Source organism: Notechis scutatus, chromosome 1 (assembly GCF_049901735.1).
Source record: "Notechis scutatus isolate UNSWTSFEM ecotype Mainland chromosome 1, rNotScu1.2, whole genome shotgun sequence".
Classification (NCBI taxonomy): Eukaryota; Metazoa; Chordata; class Lepidosauria; order Squamata; family Elapidae; genus Notechis; species Notechis scutatus.
In genome coordinates, this window is record NC_142009.1 from 9,998,711 (window position 1) to 10,017,966 (window position 19,256).

At 43.0% G+C, this 19,256-nt stretch overlaps 1 protein-coding gene across 5 annotated transcripts in view; it reads right to left on the reverse strand.

Annotated features, from left to right (window-relative positions):
* ACACA (acetyl-CoA carboxylase alpha) overlaps nucleotides 1-19,256 on the reverse strand; it is a 277,236-nt gene continuing 257,980 nt past the window's right edge. For all 5 annotated transcript variants that reach the window (XM_087956715.1, XM_087956703.1, XM_087956708.1 and 2 more), the window contains 4 exons: nucleotides 18,971-19,125; nucleotides 13,445-13,615; nucleotides 4,732-4,868; nucleotides 1-4,315 (listed from right to left, as the gene is read on the reverse strand). In XM_087956715.1, the coding sequence (XP_087812841.1) occupies nucleotides 4,189-4,315; nucleotides 4,732-4,868; nucleotides 13,445-13,615; nucleotides 18,971-19,125 (590 nt within the window). In that variant the 3' untranslated portion in view covers nucleotides 1-4,188. The remainder of the gene's footprint in view (nucleotides 4,316-4,731; nucleotides 4,869-13,444; nucleotides 13,616-18,970; nucleotides 19,126-19,256) is intronic.

Here is a 19,256-nt window from a genome sequence, read left to right on the forward strand (position 1 = left end):
CAATCTGATTGTTGGTTTTATTAAAAGAGAAATGAGGTAAGTGGAACAACTTCAGACATGACAATTCTCCCCAAGCAAAACCCAATTTAATACTTCCAGTGAGAGGTTTGTCTGAATTTATTCCTGCTAAAGTCATAATGATCGCTGCATTTTTTAAGGGATTGTGCAGATTCAGGAAGGACCCAGGATGCATCTTTGCTCGTTTTTCCCTCCCTCTTCAACCCTGTGTGAGGATGTGTTGATTTTTTTTAAAAAAACTTTGGTGGACTAGAATTTAAGGTGTAAGATTGAAAAGGCCACCTTTTCATTGGGGTTGTTTTTGCAGCTTCTAAAAGGAAACCGGTGTGGGGTCGAAAGTAACAGCCACTTTACAGGTTTAAGCTGGGGGTTACAAAACTGTTGGAATCAAGGACTCCTTTAAACACAACACATCAGTTTGTATGTTTTGCATGAGGGAAGGAAGGGCAAAAAATAATAATAATGCAAAGATGGATGTCAGAATCTAGACCAGAGGTCTCCAAACTTGGCAACTTTAAGGCTTGTGGACTTCAACTCCCATAAGTCTGGGAGTTGAAGTCCACAAGTCTTAAAGTTGCCAAGTTTGGGGACTCCTGATCTAGACTCAGTTCTTGGCAGGATTGTAGGCTAAATGTGGTTCCCTGGCTGTTCTAGGTGTTGCGGGGGGGGGACTTGAATGCAATGTGCTCTCTGGAACCTAGGCCATCCTGGAGTTCAGCTGAACATCTATTTTCTTTAATGAAGAAATAATGGGGGGTTTCAAAAAGAAAGGCACTGAACTGAGCCCAGGAGGGACGTCTGGTGGAGATTCAAGCCCACCACCACGGTCCCATAAGTAAGCCTGTTCTTTCGCAACATTTTTTTTTTAGTCTGATCTATGTGGACCAGCTTTATTTTTAGCCCAAAATATGTGCTTTGCGGAAGAATTTCTATCTCCCTTCAAACAAGGTTCCTTTCCATGTGTTAGCCTGCTGCAAGTCACTGATAGCCCTCCAGATGTCCATTCTTACCATTCTGGCCAGTAACCAGGAGTGGGGCTGCTGGGGGTTTGGGAGAACCCCCAAATCCCACTCCTGGCTGACATAATTTCGGGGAAACTTTGAGGTTATCACATCTGGAAGCTGGAGAAGGCTGGGCTCTCTGAACTACAGCGAAGCTGTGTTTTATTTCACACCACTTGGCACTTTCCAGGTTAAAAAAAAAAAAGAAGAAGAAACACACCTGGGAACCAGATTCTCACAGTCTTAAGATTTTTAGTGAAGCTTGGTTGGTTAATACTGTGCTATGAGGATCCTCCCAACCCAGATCCCAAATTAGATTCCCTCCCCCACTTTTTGTATTATGTTGAGCAGGATGGATTTGAGCGCTTTGCAATGTAGGAAAAAACCCAACTGCATTAATTCCAAATTACTGGGGTTTTTTTAAGCAAAGAAAAAAATGAGGTCCTTGGTTTAGAAAGAAAATTGAAGTGTCTGGGGAGTTTTATTACTGCCCCCTCCCAACTTGGATCTAAGGCTGGCTCTGAGAGTTGGTGTGTGTGCGTGTGTGTGTTTAGACTCTCCCATCACAGCTATAGGCCCACAGGTAAAGAGTCCCACAGGTAAGAATCAGCTATACAACTCGAAGGCATTTAGGACAGCTTGCCGCGTGAAGCCAATTTGCCATGCCCAACTCACTGCGGGACAATTCAACGTTGAATTCATCGTTCCACTCAGTTACTTTTATTGACGGTGGCCACGTTTTTTCATTGAAATTAATGTAACTCTTGTGCTTCTGGATTGACTTAATTTTATTTTTATTGGCAACGGTTCCGTTGAAATTAATTTCATTTTTTTGTCTTGGTTGAATTGTCCGGGGAGTTGTCCCATTCCGAGCTCGGGGTGGATGAGTGGGATGTCCCACAACTGCACGTTATAGGCATGGTGTGGCTACAAGGAGAAAGGAAACGCTCTTCCTTTCTTTCTTGGACAACCGAGTTTTGAAAATGGGATCCCAAATCGTGCTGGTGGGCGAGATGCTTTTTCCACCCAGCAAGGCACATGTCCCCTAATTCCTACCAGAACCCCAGAATCGCATCTCTGCAGATTTTACAAAGTGCTGCTGGTCCTCCAGTCCTACACATCACATACACACCTGCCCACTTAGCCACCTGGAGCCTCTTTTGCTGACCCACCCCCCCCAAAAAAAACCCAGTTGCAGCTTTCAGCACTTCCTCTCCTGGCTGGAGGGCAGTGGAAAGAGATGCTCTGATGCATCCCCAGTCGGTGTGCTGGATGCAATAGGCTAGAGAAGTGGTGGCTATCCTTTTTGGGCTCCTGCGCCGAAAACTGAGTGCTTGTGTGCCAGCACCCAGAAAGCAATTCACCCACCCAAGCCTCCTGCGCATGTGTGCATGATCCCCCCCATGCTGCCCCCTTACCTGCACTGCGCATGCATGTGCCTCCCAGCTGATTTTTGGGCCTTTTTTGGTCTCCCAGAGGCTCGAGGGAAGCCTCTGCAGCCTTTGGAGACCGAAAAATGGGCCCGTTTAGTCACTTTCGGTATTTCCGGAAAGACAGGAAGTGACGAAGCGGGCCTGTTTCTCCACCTGCAAAGGCTGCAGAGGCTTCCCTTGAGCGTCTGGGAGGCCGAAAAAGGCCTGAAAATCAGCCGGAAGGAAGGTGTGCACATGTGCAGTGAGGTAAGTTTGCCTGGGGCTCGCATGCCCGCACAAATGGCTCTGTGTGCCACAGGTTCGCCATCACGGGGCTAGAGTTCCCCAAACTTGGCAACTTTAAGACTTGTGGACTTCAACTCCTAGAATTCTCCAGCCAGCTAGGAGTTGAAATCCACAAGTCTTAAAGTTGCCAAGTTTGGGGACCCCTGCAATAGGCTCTACTGCTTATATATAAGGAAGGGATTTCTTTCATTGGCTGCCAATACCAACGTTCAGAACCAAATTAGGGCCATTTCACTGGGGCAGGTTGAAGTGAAGCTTCCTTCCTGGAGCAGCAAAAACCCAAGGAGGCGATCAGCAGGTGGAGTGAGGAAGGGAGGGTGTCTGCAAGCCAAAAGAGCGTTGGCTTAATCTGTGCTGTGGGTACCAAGGAATGGGGCAGAGAAGCATGATGCCTGCTGTAAGAGAGGCACTCCGGGCTGGGTTTGGTCCAGCCTGCCCTGGGAAAACTGAGGGGTGCTGGATAGGTCTGTTTAACGCCCAAAGACTGGTTGTTATGACCACAGAAAGCATTGTGCTGCCTTTTAAGCACCCCCTGGCTGCTTGGCGGAGGGAGCCCAGCTCGAGGGAGGGGAAGACGCATTGCTGCCGCATAGCTTTCCAGAGAGGAAAATGGGTCCTTTCTCTACTTTATGATGGAGGGAGACGCCCTTTCCAGATTAAGGGGGATGAGTTACACCAGAGGTCTCCCAAATCTGGCAACTTTAAGACTTATGGACATGGGAGTCGAGTTGAAGTCCACAAGTCTTAAAAGTTGCCAGGTTTGGGGACCCCTGAGCTACACGAAGTCCGAGGGTCTCCCTTTAGGCACAGAAATGGTGACCCCCCGCCCTGCCCCAGGCTGCTTCAAGAAGGGGGGATTTTTTTCTATCACTGCCTGTCTCCTGTAGGACTAGCTGATGAACCAAAGGGCCCCAGGGAAAATGGGGGGAGGGGGAGCAGCCCCTCCCCCCCGTTACCACAGTGGTTGGGAAACCTGGGGGATCTTGAGTTTGGGGAGGGGGATGTTAAGTAACACATAAAGTGGCTCACAACGGACATCAACTCCTTATCTCCCCCCACCTCCCACCCCACCCAACCACCCTTTAAATTCTGTGACCTCATGGCACGACAGTACCATTCATAATCTGGGTAAGTGCTGTACAGACAACCGTTAGTTACAATATTGGTCCAGTTTCATTTTCTTGTTAAATAAATAGGTACGATTACGTGGCGTCCATAAATTATTTTAGGCGTGTGTGTGTGTGGGTGGGTGGGTGCGTTCCTAGAGTCTTTTGCAGCTAGAAGGACACCCTGCCGTTGTCTTCCGTCGAAGTCTGGTTTTTTTAAAAACACGAAAAATAATTAAAAAGTCACTTTCCAGCGTTTCTTGGCAGGTCCACGTTGTGTGGGGGTTGAGAGCGGCCCGCGGCCCTTTCTTGCCCGCCACTATGGAAGGGTGGGTGGGCGTCTCCTTACGTGGAGGCGGGCGAGTCCATTGTGGAGAGAATGCGCACGATCTCGGCCCGCTGGGTGGCCGATATGTGCTGCGTCATGTGGACGATGGAATCCATGGCTATCTCTGGGTTCGCCTGCACCAAGCTAGGAGAAAGAAAAAGGAGAGGTAGGGACCTCGGAAGGGGTAGACGGACACTCCGTTTGGGAGCCCAGCTCTCTGGTCAGGCCACCAAGTGCAGGTAGTCCTCGACTTACGACGACAGTCGGGACCAGAATTTCCATTTGCTAAGCAAGACTTAGCAAGTTCAGTGAGTCAGCCCCCTCCCATTTTGCAACCTTTTTTTTTGCCATCACTGCACTGCAGAGAATCTACCCAGGGCTGGGATTCTACTGGCAGAACAACCAGTTTGGTGAGTGTGCGGTTCGTCACCTTTTTTTTCCAGTGCCATTGCAACTTCAAACGGTCACTAAACTGTTTTAAGTTGAGGACTATTGTAGACCACTGGCATTTCAGATTTATGGAGTAGGAAGGCCCCCTGAGGGTTGCAGAGTCCTCTTACCTTCGTATCTGTTTGAGTATGTAGTCCCTGGAAATGTATTTGATGTTCTCGTCAACCACTGACCGGGCTCCTTCTTCCTCTGCCAGCTGTTTCTCCAGCCACTCCACCAGGTCCTTGTTGTTGTCCCATAAGTAGGCCTGCCAAAAAGAACAACGACAACTTGTTCTCACCCAGGCTTCCCCAAAAGCACAAAGCCGACTCCACGTCCCGATAAAACCCCTTTTATTTGGTTTACGGTGAATTCCTCTCCAGCAAAGTCCCAGCCAACAGTCTTTCAAGATATTTTGCAATTATAGGCTTGGAGAGGCTTGGAGAGTTGCCAGACCAATATCTTTCAGATGCCACACTGTGGCAGACAAAACTCGGCAAGAATGCAGGAACAGATCTTCACCCAAATGAACTAATTGTCTCCTGCCAGCCTCACTCCCCTTTCACTCCTCTTTTATTCCAAATAAATAAATAAACAAACAAATAAGCAAACAAACAAATAAATAAATATGGCTTTACTCCCAAGTCGACCCTTGTTCCTTAACTGTTCTCTTCTCCTGGCAGCTCTGTGCATGTGCACATTAGGAACATGCTCCAGCTGTTCCTCTGTCTCACTGATGTCCGACTCCAAAGGCAGCTGATAACTGTCAAACAGCCATCTTTGCCTCCAATGCAGAGCACTCATCAGAGCCTTGCCCAGACTCCAGAACTGGCCCATGTTCCTCCCCAACCTCCACACTGTCTGAATCTGCTGCCAGCTCTGCTGGTCGCTAGCGGGCCGCAACACAAGTAGAGTTGTTGACTAGCTTAAGGAAAGCATGACTTAGAGAATGGTCATAATTAGGGAGCAGAAAACTCAACGTCCTTACAAAGAATTCAACCTCAACTCCCAAAGAGGTCTGGATAGAGTCTGGAGAACTTGTGACAAAAGCTGAACTTCATAAAGAGTCACCTCTTATATCTTCAACAAGACTCCGTTCCAACACTAGAAAATCTTCAGTTGAGTTTGTCAAAGCTACATTGCTCTACTAGATAACCTTCCTTGCTTGGTCCACCACTGAGGTCAGTCTTTCTCAACCTTGGGAACTTTCAGTTGTGTGGACTTCAACTCCCAGAATTCCCCAGCTGGCATGCTGGGAGTTAAAGTCCACACAACTTAAAGTTGCCAAGGCTGAGGGACAATGACTTAGGTCTTCTGATTCTCTGGTTCCAGTCCAAGGGGAGGCAAACTAGCTCACGCTATTCAAACGTTGTTTGACTTGTGTGTTGAAGCTACACTGTTATTTGTACCTGCCTCTATTAAACTAGAGGTACAACAGCTTTGGAGGGTGGAAGAACAGTGAATGGAGGAGGAAAAAGAGGAAGAGGAGGAAGTGTTGGTGGAGGAGAAAAGTAAGGAAGAAGGAGAAAGAGGAAGAAAAGATAGAAATCCCCAACAGAAGTCTTCAATTTTGTTCATACCAATTTCTAGGAATGATTTATGCATCAACAGGAAAGCTGAACGGTAGCTGGCTTTAATCATATTGTTAAAAGCATCTCATGTTGTAGCTTCCAATTGCAGGCGTATTTATTTGTCTGATTTAGAGTCTGTCCCAATCTGTTATGATTCTGAGTGACTTAAAAAGCACAATAGAAACACAAAAAATATCAAAAGAATCTGGATTAAAAAAAAATCCACGATACAACAACAATATCCCACAAGGGATCCACCACCCATTCTAACCCAAGGCTTGTTTTAAAGGCCCCTTTAAAAGGGGGTAGGGGGGCTGACCCTGCTTTCAGCATGTGTGTTGCTAGTTCTCGTGGACAATTTGCTGTAACGGGACCAAAAACAACCTCGGCAATTTCTGCAGAACCGAAATCTTGTGTCTTTCTTACATGTACCCAGTCCAGCACACATACCCCCAAATCCCCGTTTCTGAATTAATGAACATCAGAAGAGAAGATCAAAATGCCGCGTGCCGTGGGGGTGAAATGACTCTAGCAGTAAATTTAGAAGGAGGAAAAATATATATATATATATATCAGAAGGTAGCAAGATCAAGATCATTTACTTCTCTGTATTTGCCAGGTAGTTGACTATGTAATAATTCAGGAGTGTGTTTGAACCCTAATAGCCATCTCACTGCTTCTCTTCGCCTTTCATTTTCTTTACAAATCATTTAAGAATCGTTAATGGTTTCCAGGGGTGAGTAAAAAAAAACACCAAATACCACCATTAGCGCTCATTCATATTTATGTCATTTTATTTGGATAATTAAACACCAAAGCTCATCATTTAAAGGTGCACTATCCTTCTCTGTTATATTGCTAATGAAGTCCAAGTCAGAATGACAATGAATTTCCCATCATGATTTAATAGCCTCCCATGAAGGAAGAGTGCGGCTTTTCCCCAGCTGGAAACATCTGCCGGCTCTTTAAGACTGACCCTTCGGCCTGGTGATTCTGCGGCAGCCACACACAACACAAAATCTGGCCCGGCAAAAGCATCGGATGAGGTGGAAATAAAGTGACTTGAGCCTCAGCAGCAGTGGAGGGGACGGTCCCCAAGGGGGGACACAGATATATTTATAAGGCCGGGATAAGTTGACTTTAGCTGGATTCCCACATTTGAATTTAGTTTTTAAAAAGAAGGCAGAATTCAAGATTCACACGATAGCAATTAATTCTTATTTTGTTTGAGCCCCAACCGGCTCCAGGTTGACTCAGCCTTCCATCCCTTCCGTGGTCGGTAAAATGAGGACCCAGATTGTTGGGGGCCGTATGCTGGCTCTGTCAAACTGCTTAGAGAGGGCTGTAAAAGAACAATGAAGTGGGAAATTCTAAAGTGCTATTGCTATTTTTTTAAAAAAATTCATTTATTGAATTTGTTTGCTGCCAACCTCACTACGAGGTGACTCTTATGGCCTGCCTTTAATATTTTTTGCAAGCAACTCAATGCGGCGAACATACCTAATACAGGTAATCCTAAGACCAACAATCCTACGATTTTGTGCCCAAAATTCCTGTTGCCAAGTAAGACTGTTGTTAAGTGAATTTTGCCCCCATTTTACGATCTTTCTTGCCACCTTTTGTTAAGTGAATCACTGCAGGTTTGTTTTTTAATTTATAATTTGTCAAACAAAAACCGAAAACACAAATAATATAAAAACAAAATGACAGGGACGACAGGCACATTAGTTCTCTTATGCACAGACCTCTTAAATATGAAGCGAGGTCCACAGAAGTCAACTTGTGACTAAAACTGTGAAAAATTGTAGCTGAGACAACTGAATCAGGTGGAGCATTCCAGACTTCGACAATTCTATTACAAAAATCATATTTTTTTACAGCCAAGTTTAGAATGGTTTACACTGAGTTTGTTGTTAATAGTTGTGGCTTAACAACTGGATAGTTGGTAAGTTATTAAAATGATTGTTAAGTGAATCTGGCTTCTTCACTGATTTTGCTGATCAGAAGGTCTCAAAAGGAGGTCATGTGACACCGGTGTCAACTAAAAAAAAAATTCTTTGGTCTTTTTAGTTGCCAGCAGAAAGGGAGGGGGGAAAGTAGTGCATTCCTAAAATACTTCAGTTAATTGCTAGGCAGCCGAAGCTGTTGGCACGCAAGATTATTACTGGAGAGCATGATTGATGACTCTTGGCTATGGATGTGTCCCATTGGGGTGGGGGGAAGACCAGGGTCAAGGGGAAAATGAATGGTGTGTCCTAGTGTCGGCTGCACCCAAATAACGCCGACATGGTCACTCCTAATAAATCCATTTTTTAACTCTGAGAGATGCGGCTAGAGACTTATGATTTGAATGGGGGTGGATTTGTTGGAGCCCTGACACCCGGGACACGGTAACCGTCATGAGTCGGTTGTGCCAAGTGCCTGAATTTTGATCACGTGACCATGGGGTGGCTGCAATGGTTGTAAGTGTGAAAAATGGTCCTCACTAAGTCGCTTTTTTCAGTATGGTTGTAACTTCGAACAGTCACTAAATAAACTGTTGTAAGTCCTTCCTCCTTCCATTTTCCCCATAACTCTAAAAGGCAGAAGGGCGGTTAAGAAGTTTGGTATATAGGCAAATAATAAAGAAATGAATAACGGAACCCCCGGTTGTATTAGCTTTGGCTACCTGTTCACCCTCTTTCTATAGGGCTTTTCTACCAATGGAGGACAAGAAAGACTGTTTTTTTATGAGGAGGGGTAAAAAGATATCAGGAAGGTGGGCATGGAAGATCACGTTAGGAGGAGATGCTCTCTTGCTTTTCTGTTTGAATGGGATTTATTAAATCGAAATAAGTATATATTGATGCCTTGAGTCACAATGGGCGAATAGGCCGCAATATAAATCCAATAAATAAATATTGGATAACAATAATAAATAAATAAATAAAAAAATAATAATAAATAAATAAAAGTAACTGAGAGGAAGCCTGGTAGAGAGAGATGGGCAAGTCCAGCTATTCCCCAAAGCCCCTGAGGGCAGGACAAGAAGCAACGGGTGGAAACTAATCAAGGAGAGAAGCAACTTAGAACTGAGGAGAAATTTCCTGACCGTTAGAACAAATAATCAGTGGAACAACTTTGCCTCCAGAAGCTGTGAATGCTCCAACACTGGGAATTTTTAAGGAGAGATTGGATAACCATTTGTCCAAAATGGTATAGGGTTTCATGCCTAAGCAGCGGGTTGGACTAGAAGACCTCCAAAATCCCTTCCAACTCTATTATTCTGTTAAATATATGAAAGATAATACCAGTATAGATTATACAGTATTTTATGTTAACTATATATTTGGTTACTTAATGAGCTAATGGTTCACTGATGACCTTTACAGAAATTCTTGTACTACAAAAATGTGATAGTTTGGAGAGATTAAAATAGAAATATTTTAATATTTTATAATACAGAATAGAATATTCTTTAATAGAATTAATAGAATATTCTATTCTAATAATAGAAATAAATACGGGATAGAAATAAATATTCTAATAATATAATAGAAATAAATATGGGATAGAAATAAATATTCTGATAATATAATAGAAATAAATATGGGATAGCTGAATATTAATTGACAGGATACACCATTTCTCACAATGTTATATTTTGGGGGAATCTACAGCATTCTTGGTCCCAAGGATACAAGCAGCGCCTTAACGCTTTTAAAAAAATAAAATGTCATCAATATGGTAAAACATAAAGTTTAAAAGGTGGTGGGACTTGGATTTTAATTTCCATCGCTTTCCAGATTCCAATATTGGGTTTCTTTCTAGAAAAGAATTAAAAGGTACCCCTAAAAGGGAAGGAATTGGTTTGAATGAACAGACACCCTTGCCCTGCCAGTTATTTTATTATAAAATTTAGCAACGTGAAATAATAGAGATGATGCCTTTATGAATGCACAGCAGTCAAAGCTAATTATATATATATATATACTTATATTTAAAAAATCTGCCAAACGGTCCACATGTTTTTTTAACATTTCAATGACTGTCTATTGGGGCACAGCAGAAACGTCTTCCTTCCACGTGAATCGAGGTGTTTTATAAAAGTTCAATGAAGCAGCCGGCTATCCTATCTCCCAGCCAGAGCTGTAAATGTCGGCCACTTTGTAGGCCTGTGCAAAGCAAGGATTTGCCCAAGATTCCCAAAGCTTTAGTTTAGACGAATATTTAATACCCTTATTAATCATTTTTAATCCGTTTGCCTTTAATTAAGAAACAGCATGATGCTTCCCTATCAACATATGCCAGGGAGCAGATTAATTGTGGCTTAAGATAACTTTCCTTGATTGGTGTAATGTATTAGCTAACTAGATGCCAGGCTTAATATATATATAAATAAAGCTGGTAAGGCTTTTTACCTTCCAAAGCTCTGAACTCTCCAGAATACAAGTTTTACACACACACATACACACACACCCCAAACACATTCCCTTTTGCAGCATTTCTAGTTCAATTGAATCTCCATTTTTTTCTTCCTACTTAAAAAAACCTGAAGGCCAGCTACCAGTTTTGGAGAGTACCGGTTGCTAACTGCAAGCATATTGAAAACAGGGGTGGGGGGAAATGCTGCTGATATTTAAAAACAGGACAGAGAAGACACTAAGCGAGTTTTAATTCCAACAGGAGAGCATTCCAACGGAAGAGAATTCTCACTGAAGCTTTCATTCTCAGCTCATTTCCTATTAAGCCTAGTTAAAACTGCCTATTGATTTTTCTCCAAAACCTGGAAGGCTGGGAGCTGTAAATAGGCAACAGCCACAAGGGGAAATGATAGAATATTGTTTGTTGATCAAATCTTGTCTGCAGGACCAGCCTATTATGGGAATGATCACTTAGGATCAAAAGTGTCAAGGTATTGAGATTTAATAGCTGACCAGCTGTTGTAAGGCTGATGCAATGAGGATGAATCAGCATGGTTATTACCGCTTTAAGACTGAGGATGCAGTACCTCTTTTCTCTCCATTGTGGTTCTCTGTGCAAAGTAAAGAAGCTTGATTGATTGCCAGGTATTTGCCTACCACGTATATGTATGTATATAGCCTCTGTTAAAAGACAAAGCCTCTGTGTGTGCTGTTTTTTGCTCCTGGGTTGTCATCACAATAGTAGCCACACTGCAAACACTCTGACAAAAAGGGTGTTGTCCCTGGTGCTTGATCAATGGACTGAACTCACGAGTCTGTAGAAAAATTTCTGTGCTGCCAAACCACCTTGTCCATTTCCATAATAGTGTCCCTTTTTTAGAATAGGGGTTTCCAACTTAGGCAACTTTAAGACCTGTGGACTTTTTAACTCCCAGAATTCTAGGGAATTCTGGAAGTTGAAGTCCATAGGTCTTAAAGTTGTCAAGGCCGGCCACCCCTCCTTTAAAAGATTTTAGGACATGATTCAACCTGTTGTTACGGATAAGTAACAATATACTCCACATGATACTGGAGTAATAAAAAGGTAGTTGTCGCGCCACCTAGCTCACCTTGGACAACTTCATTGTCAAAATTCTAACCAAAATGGGAGCCAGATGTCCATACATGGCTTCCATTTTCAAGAAATGTTGAAACGTTTAATGCTGTAAGCCAGGGGTATCCAACCTTGGCAACTTTAAGACTTGTGGACTTCAACTCCCAGAATTCCTCAGCCAGCTTTGCTGGCTGAGGAATTCTGGGAGTTGAAGTCCACAAGTCTTAAAGTTGCCAAGGTTGGATACCCCTGCTGTAAGCCGTCCAGAGTTACCTTGTGGGAGGATGGGTGGCCAATAAATTTGAGAGATGATAGATAGATGAATAGTTGGATAGATAGACAGACAGATACAAACAGACAGACAGAGCTAGATATAGATAAATGTATAAGTAAATATCTGTTGTATTTTTAGTTTTAAGTAGACCTTTACAAACCTGGAGGTGAAAATAAGAATGCTGTGTTTTGAAACTATCTATAAAGTATAGTCTGTCTGATTGCACTAAAACTAGGGGTTTTGGGCATAGGATATGGAAATAACTGGATTCCAAAACCAAATCAAACAGAATCAGTCTTCCTCACTAAGTACATGAATATCTTTCTATGGAGACTTACTACCTGCCTTCTCTAGACAGCTCAGGATATATTGCAGTAAGCTTAATTATTTTCCCCTGTAAATTTCTCTTCCAAAGCCACTGCCACATAAGGCCTGATTATAATTATGCAGTTTTTTTCCTAGCAACCTCTAACACGCAAAATCTATTTGGTGTTAAAACCAAACTGTACTTCCATCTACATGGAAGAGAATATATTCAACCATCCCACTGTTCTAAAATTACACACAAGAATAGCCCAAATTCCAGAACTTGAATAAATTAGCTGCATCATGACTGCTGAAATAAATCACACCATGTTTCTCTATTTTTTAAAATCTTTTTTTTTTTAAATCTTGTAGGTCAATCATATCTCAAAACAAAAATTCCACATATTTTTCTAGATCCCATGTTAATCAAAGATTTCAGCAGGTTTTTCCCTTTGATTTTATAGCTAGGAGGGTGATGTCAAACAAACACACCCGAGACAGAGATAGATAGATAGATAGATAGATAGATAGATAGATAGATAGATAGATAGATAGATAGATAGATAGATAGATATAAATACATAAATAAATAGATCATAAATAGATATAAATAAATAGATATAGATAGATAGATGAATGATAGATAAATAGATATAGATACTAGATATAGATGATAGATGAATGATTGATATAGATAGATAGATAGATAGATAGATAGATAGATATAAATACATAAATAGATCATAAATAAATAGATATCATAGATAATAAATAAATAGATATAGATAGATGGATAGATGAATGATAGATAATAGATATAGATAGATGAATGATATAGATAATAGGTAGATAAATGAATGATAGATAAATAGATATAGATACTAGATATAGATAGATGAATGATTGATATAGATAGATATAGATATAGATAGATAGATAAATGGTCAATAGATAGATAGATAGATATAAATACATAAATAAATAGATATAAATAGATATAGATAGATATAGATAGATGGATAGATGAATGATAGATATAGATAATAGATAGATGGATGATAGATAATAGATATAGATAGATGAATGATATAGATAATAGGTAGATAGATGAATGATAGATAAATAGATATAGACACTAGATATAGATAGATAGATAGATAGATAGATAGATAGATAGATAGATAAATTGGGCTGTACCTTAACTGTGCCTTCGACTTCCACAAACCAGCGTCTCAGCATTGCCTGAATCTGGCCATCGGTGAGTTCAGGATTTGCCGTGTGGATCTTTTTCTTGACCAAGTTCTCCAGAAGAAGACGCCGTATTCTCCAGTAGAAGAACGAACGGGAGGTTCTCCATTCTAGCACATCCTGGGTGCAAACAAGGACGGGAAGAAGAGCGCAGAGAACGGAGTTCACAATGATAGCAAAGAACCAAGGCCACAAGTCCCATCTGACCCACAGGAGAGCCAGAAAAAAATATTTTGCAGTTGACGATAAAGGTGCGACTTCCTTAACTAAAACAAAGGAACCAAGATCAGAGGATGTTTTATAGCATGAAGAGCTGATGTGTGTGTGTGTGTGTGTGTGTGTGTGTGTGTGAAGCCCCCATTCGTTGCACCGTTATCTCTCCAACATGACTAGAGATTTACTCTTAATCTACATTATGGATGCTCCTTTTTCAAGACACAGCTAATCTCCCGTCAAAACAATGGGATGTTTATCATGTATTCATTTTCACTTATCGCCAAGCCACCTTGGAGGCCCGAGAGGCCAAATGTAAATATTTGAGATCGATAAATAAATCTGGGCACACACAGGCCAAATTGCTTTTTCTTCTTCTTCTCCTGAGTGAAAATTACTACATGGTGTGTTTTTCTGACAAGAACTCTTGAGTTTCTCAGGCAATCATGTATTTATGATGAGGGACTGTCTCCTCCTCCTCCTCTTTCCATAAAATGGTTTGATGGGGAAAGAGCCGAAAGGAGAGCAATTAACACCCTTGTAACCATGTTTGTGAGCCCTGTTTGGGCCATGAGCAATTTTATCTCAAGTTGATGTAGAAACACAGTGTGACAGTGCCTTGTGTGGACTTTTTTTTTGGCTTCTTAACATACACTCTCTAGGACAGGGGTGTGTAACTATGGCAACTTTACAACTTGTAGACTTCAATTCCCAGAATTCCCAAGTCAGCCATGTTGGCTCAGGAATTCTGGGAATTTAAGTCCACAGGTCATAAAGTTGCCCATGCCTGCTCTAGAAGAACAGAAGGATGGGATTGGAAGGGACCTTTGAGGTCCTCTAGTCTTACCCCCAACTTAGCACAGGATTCTTCAGACCATTCCAGAAAAGTGGATGTCCAATTTTCTCACAGAAACCTTGACTGATTGGAGCCTTTAGAAGCTCTTTTGAATAAATCCACTTTTATAGAGAGAGCCTGTTTGGCCTAGTGGTGAAGGCACCAGACTAAAAACCAGGAGGCTGTGAGTTCTAGTTCTGCCTTAATCTTAAAAGCCGACTGGGTGATTTTGGATCACTCTCTCTCTCTCTCTCTCAGCCTAGCTCGCCTCACAGGGTTGTTGTTGTGGGGGAAATCGGAGGAAGAAGTTGTATCGAAATTTTCCCCACCTTGAATTGTTTATTAAAAATAAAGGCGGGACACTTTTATTGTTTTTAGAAATGTTTAATTTTTACGGTTGTACTGCTTTTTAATGTTGTAAGCAGCCCAGAGACAGCATACTAAAAAGCAGAGACATCGCCCTGCCAACAAAAGTGCGTATAGTCAAGGGTCTGGTTTTCCCAGTTGCAATGCATGGCTGTGAAAGTTGGACCCTAAGGAAGGCTGAGCGCCAAAGAATTGAGGCCTTTGAACTCTGGTGCTGGAGAAGACTCTCTTGGCGAGTCCCTTGGACTGCAAGGCCATCCAACCGGTCAGTCCTGGAGGAGATCAACCCTGACTGCTCTTTAGAAGGCCAGATCCTGAAGAAGAAACTCAAAGACTTTGGCCACCTCATGAGAAGGAAGGACCCACTGGAGAAGAGCCTAATGCTGGGAACGACTGAGAAGAAAAGAAGAAGGGGATGGCAGAGAATGAGGTGGCTGAATGGAGTCACTGAAGCAGTCGGTGTGACCTTAAATGGACTCCGGGAGATGGTAGAGGACAGGAAGGCCTGGAGGAACGTTGTCCATGGGGTCACGATGGGTCGGACACGACTTTGCAACTAACAACAAACAACAAAGCTGCCCAGGATAGCTTTGAAGCGAGAGGGTAGGCAAACAAATGCAATGAATGAATGAGTGAATGAATGAATGAATGAATGAATCCATCCATCCATCCATCCATACATACATACATACATTTATTTCTCTCTACCAGTGGTGGGATTCAATTTTTTTTACTACCGGTTCTGTGGGCGTGGCTTTGTGGACATGGCTTTGTGGACATGGTGTGGCCTTATGGGTGTGGCTTTATGGGCGTGGCAGGGGAAGGATATTGTAAAATCTCCATTCCCTCCCCACTCCTGCAGGAAGGTTACTGCAAAATCCCCACTCCCTCCCCACCTCACTAACCTGCTTTCCAGCTCCCTTCTCCTGTGCAGGGCAACCAAAGAAGACCCAGCCAATCAGCTGGGACTCAATGGGAGGCAGAGAATAGATGGGGGCGGGGCCAATCAGAGGCGGGATTTACCGATTCTCTGAACTACTCAAAATTTCCGCAACCGGCTCTCCAGGACTGGTCAGAACCTGCTGAATACCACCTCTGCTCTCTACCCAAGGGGTTTTGCACTCCTTCTAAACATGGCCATCTTTGTTTTCTTTTTTTGGACCCCGCCCCTCATTCTTAATTGCAGAAAAACTCATCATGCCCAAACTTGAAAATGGCCCATGAGAAAGATCAAACCTTTGGAATTACCAATTAATTACCCTGTTTCTCCAACAATACGGCCTCCCCCAATAGGAAGTCCCAGCATGTTTTATAGGCATGAAATGAAATTAAGCCCCTCCCCCCAAATTAAGGCCGATATTAAAACATGCGAAATGGGGGGGAATGGTGGGGGGGCTTGCCGTTAGGAAGTACTTTTGTTGCACACCCGGATATGGTGCTGCCTGCGTTGACCTCGATACAAAGTGCCCCACCAACGCCAAGGTCAACATCCAAGCCGTTGCCGCCCGCCCGAAGATGCAAGGGGGGGGGGAATTAAGTCACCCCCGAAAAGACAGCCTAGCCATTTTTTCGGGGCTCAAAATAAAATAAGACCCAGCCTTATTATATGAGAAACACGGTAGTAACAGAAGGCAAGAATCGAAGAAAATGCCACTTAGTAAAAGAATTTGAGAGACCACACAGGCAGTAACGACCATAAGAAAGCCTGCTTATTGCGGCTAAAAGCTGTGTCTGTCGTAAAACGAGTCACCTTGCTGACCGACCTGATTTTACAAACCCTTTTTTTTTGGTGGTGGTCCTTAGGTGAATCCAGCCAGCCATTAAGGGAAACTCATTGTTCACCGTGGAAGTAAAAGCCGGGTTTGGGTCGTAAATCACAGTCATGTGACCTCGGGACACTGCAAATGGCCATGTTGCTGAGTGGCCAAAATGTGGTCACATGATTAGCGTGGGGGGGGGGGGCAGTTGTCAGAATTTTGGAACCAAGTTGTAAATACATTCTGAGGAGGTCTATTGTAACTTTGAATGGTCACTAAGCTACTAGTTGTAAGCTGAGGACTAATAAAGGAGACTATTTGTAGCTCAGGGTTTAAATGAGGGGTCCTCGCTCTGAGATTGCTTGTTTTCTTGTAGACGTTTCATAACCAGACTAGGTAGCATCATCAGTGCTAGTGACTAGTTAGGGTAATGAAACGTCTGCAAGGAAACAAGCAAGCTCAGAGAGCACCAAGGACCCTTCAAATGGAGGACTATTTGTATATGTTTATTGCTGACAGGAAAGTCCTCGTGGACTTTTTGAGTGAAACAGAAAAAAAACCTGAATGTACAATTTTGACGATTAGACAGAATAGATAATAGAAGAGAGCTATGTTGTAACCACAGAGTAAGAGGTAAACTTACAATGGTAATTATAAGATCTCTAAAATTGGAAGTTACTTTTTATTTTTCTCTCTTTTCTCTTTTTTCCCTTTCTTGAAATTTTAAACTTTCTCTTTCTTCTTTTCTTTTCTTCTTTTCTTATTTTATCTTCGTTCAAATTTCCTTTTTTTAAAAAGATATTTAGTTAAATATCTGGGCATGCTTTTTCCTTCGCTGAAGAGCCCCAACCCAAAACCAACTGAGGGGTTTTTAAAAAGTTATTTTAAAAAGTCACAGTCTCCCCGCTCCAATTTTCCCACACGTGATGGGAAAAGATGGAGCGGAGAGTTTTTTTTTTAAAAAAAGTCAAAATTAGACCCTGTCAAGAGCCAGGTTTCTATTTTTAGAGGACTTCTGCTTAACAAACGATGAAGAAGTCAGAGCTACATTCTCTTGCAACTAAAACCATTTTGCTCAGCAGCATTTGCGTCCCTGTACGCAGCCACAAGCAACACACCATTCCCAGTTCAATTAGATGCGTCAGAATGAGGCTGCTGTTGCCCAGATGGTGGCTTGATAGTCCAACTGTTCAAGGTGAGCGCGCCCAAGCTGGCTTATTGCAAAAGAACCAGTCAGGAAAACAGGCTGTATAGGCCACAGACTCTGTAGGCCAAAATGCTGGCTTACAAGTTGATTTGTCAAACGATTAAAAAGAATGTTTTAAAAATAAGAACAAAAAGATTTCATTACACTGAGAGGGGAAAAACATGATTTGCATGAAACTTAGCAGACTTACAATTCATAGCAGCAGGGCTCACCTTGCACATAGTGTAACCAAAACATGGCAACATATAAGGACCCAGAATCCATCCATCCTTCCTTCCTTCCTTCCTTCCTTCCTTCCTTCCTTCCTTCCTTCCTTCCTTCCTTCCTTCCTTCCTTCCTCACTCCTTCCCTTATTAGTTCTTTCTTTCTTCCTTTCCTGCCCTCTTCTTCCTTCTTTTTTCTTTCTCTTTCCTTCCTTCCTTCTTCCTCCCTCCATCCCTCCTTTATTAGTTCATTCATTCTTTCTTCCTTCCTTTCCTCCCCTCCTTTTCCTTCCTTCCTTCCTTCCTCTTCCCTTCCTTCCTTCTTCCTCCCTCCCTCCCTCCATGAGTCCATTCCTTCTTCCTTTCCTCCCCTCCCTTCCTCTTTCTTTCTTTCTTTCTTTCTTTTTCTTTCTCTCTTTCTTTCTCCTTTCTCCCACTCCTCCCACTTTCTTTGTTTGTTCATTCTTCCCCTTCCTTTTCTCCTCTCCTCCGTCCCCTCTCCTCTCTCTTTCCTCCCTCCCTCCCTTCTTTCCATCCCTCCCTCTCCTCATCTCCCTCTCCTTCCTACCAACAAGCAGAATGGGACAATTGTTTAATCCACATGGAGGACACAAGGACTTCACCAAATTCCTCCTTTCGGTGCTGCCCTGCTCTGCCTTCACACCAAGAGCAGCAGGGATCCCTCAAGAGCTATTAAGGGCCTTCCCTCTAGCCTTTACAAACTTTTAATATTCACCCCACGCTGTCGGCATCATCCAGGCTGGAAGAGGCCTTCCCCCCTCCCCTTCAAAACGCTGCGTTTGGGAAGACCTTCTCAGCAGCAGCTCCGCCAGCCCTGCTGGGCGAAAGCTCCTTTTTGACAGCATTGATCAGGAAAAGATTCCCGACACTTACGGTAATGACACCCTTCTCCTGCATCCGGCCGGGTGTGTCGTGCAAGTCAGCAAACTGCACCGCTACCTGATGGTAAATGGGAATTAGGAATTCTTCCCGCTCCTTCAGCTTGGCCTCCAGATCCTTCCGCTCAGCTGGGTTTAACTCCGGGGTGCCTGAAATCAAAAGTAAAGATGCTTGTCAGGGGCTGGCAGAGAGGCAGGGAAGAGCCATGGAGACAGGAGGGGAAGAGCCCCACTCAGCAGCTTATCTACGGTTCAGACAAGCATTATTTATTTGGGACAAT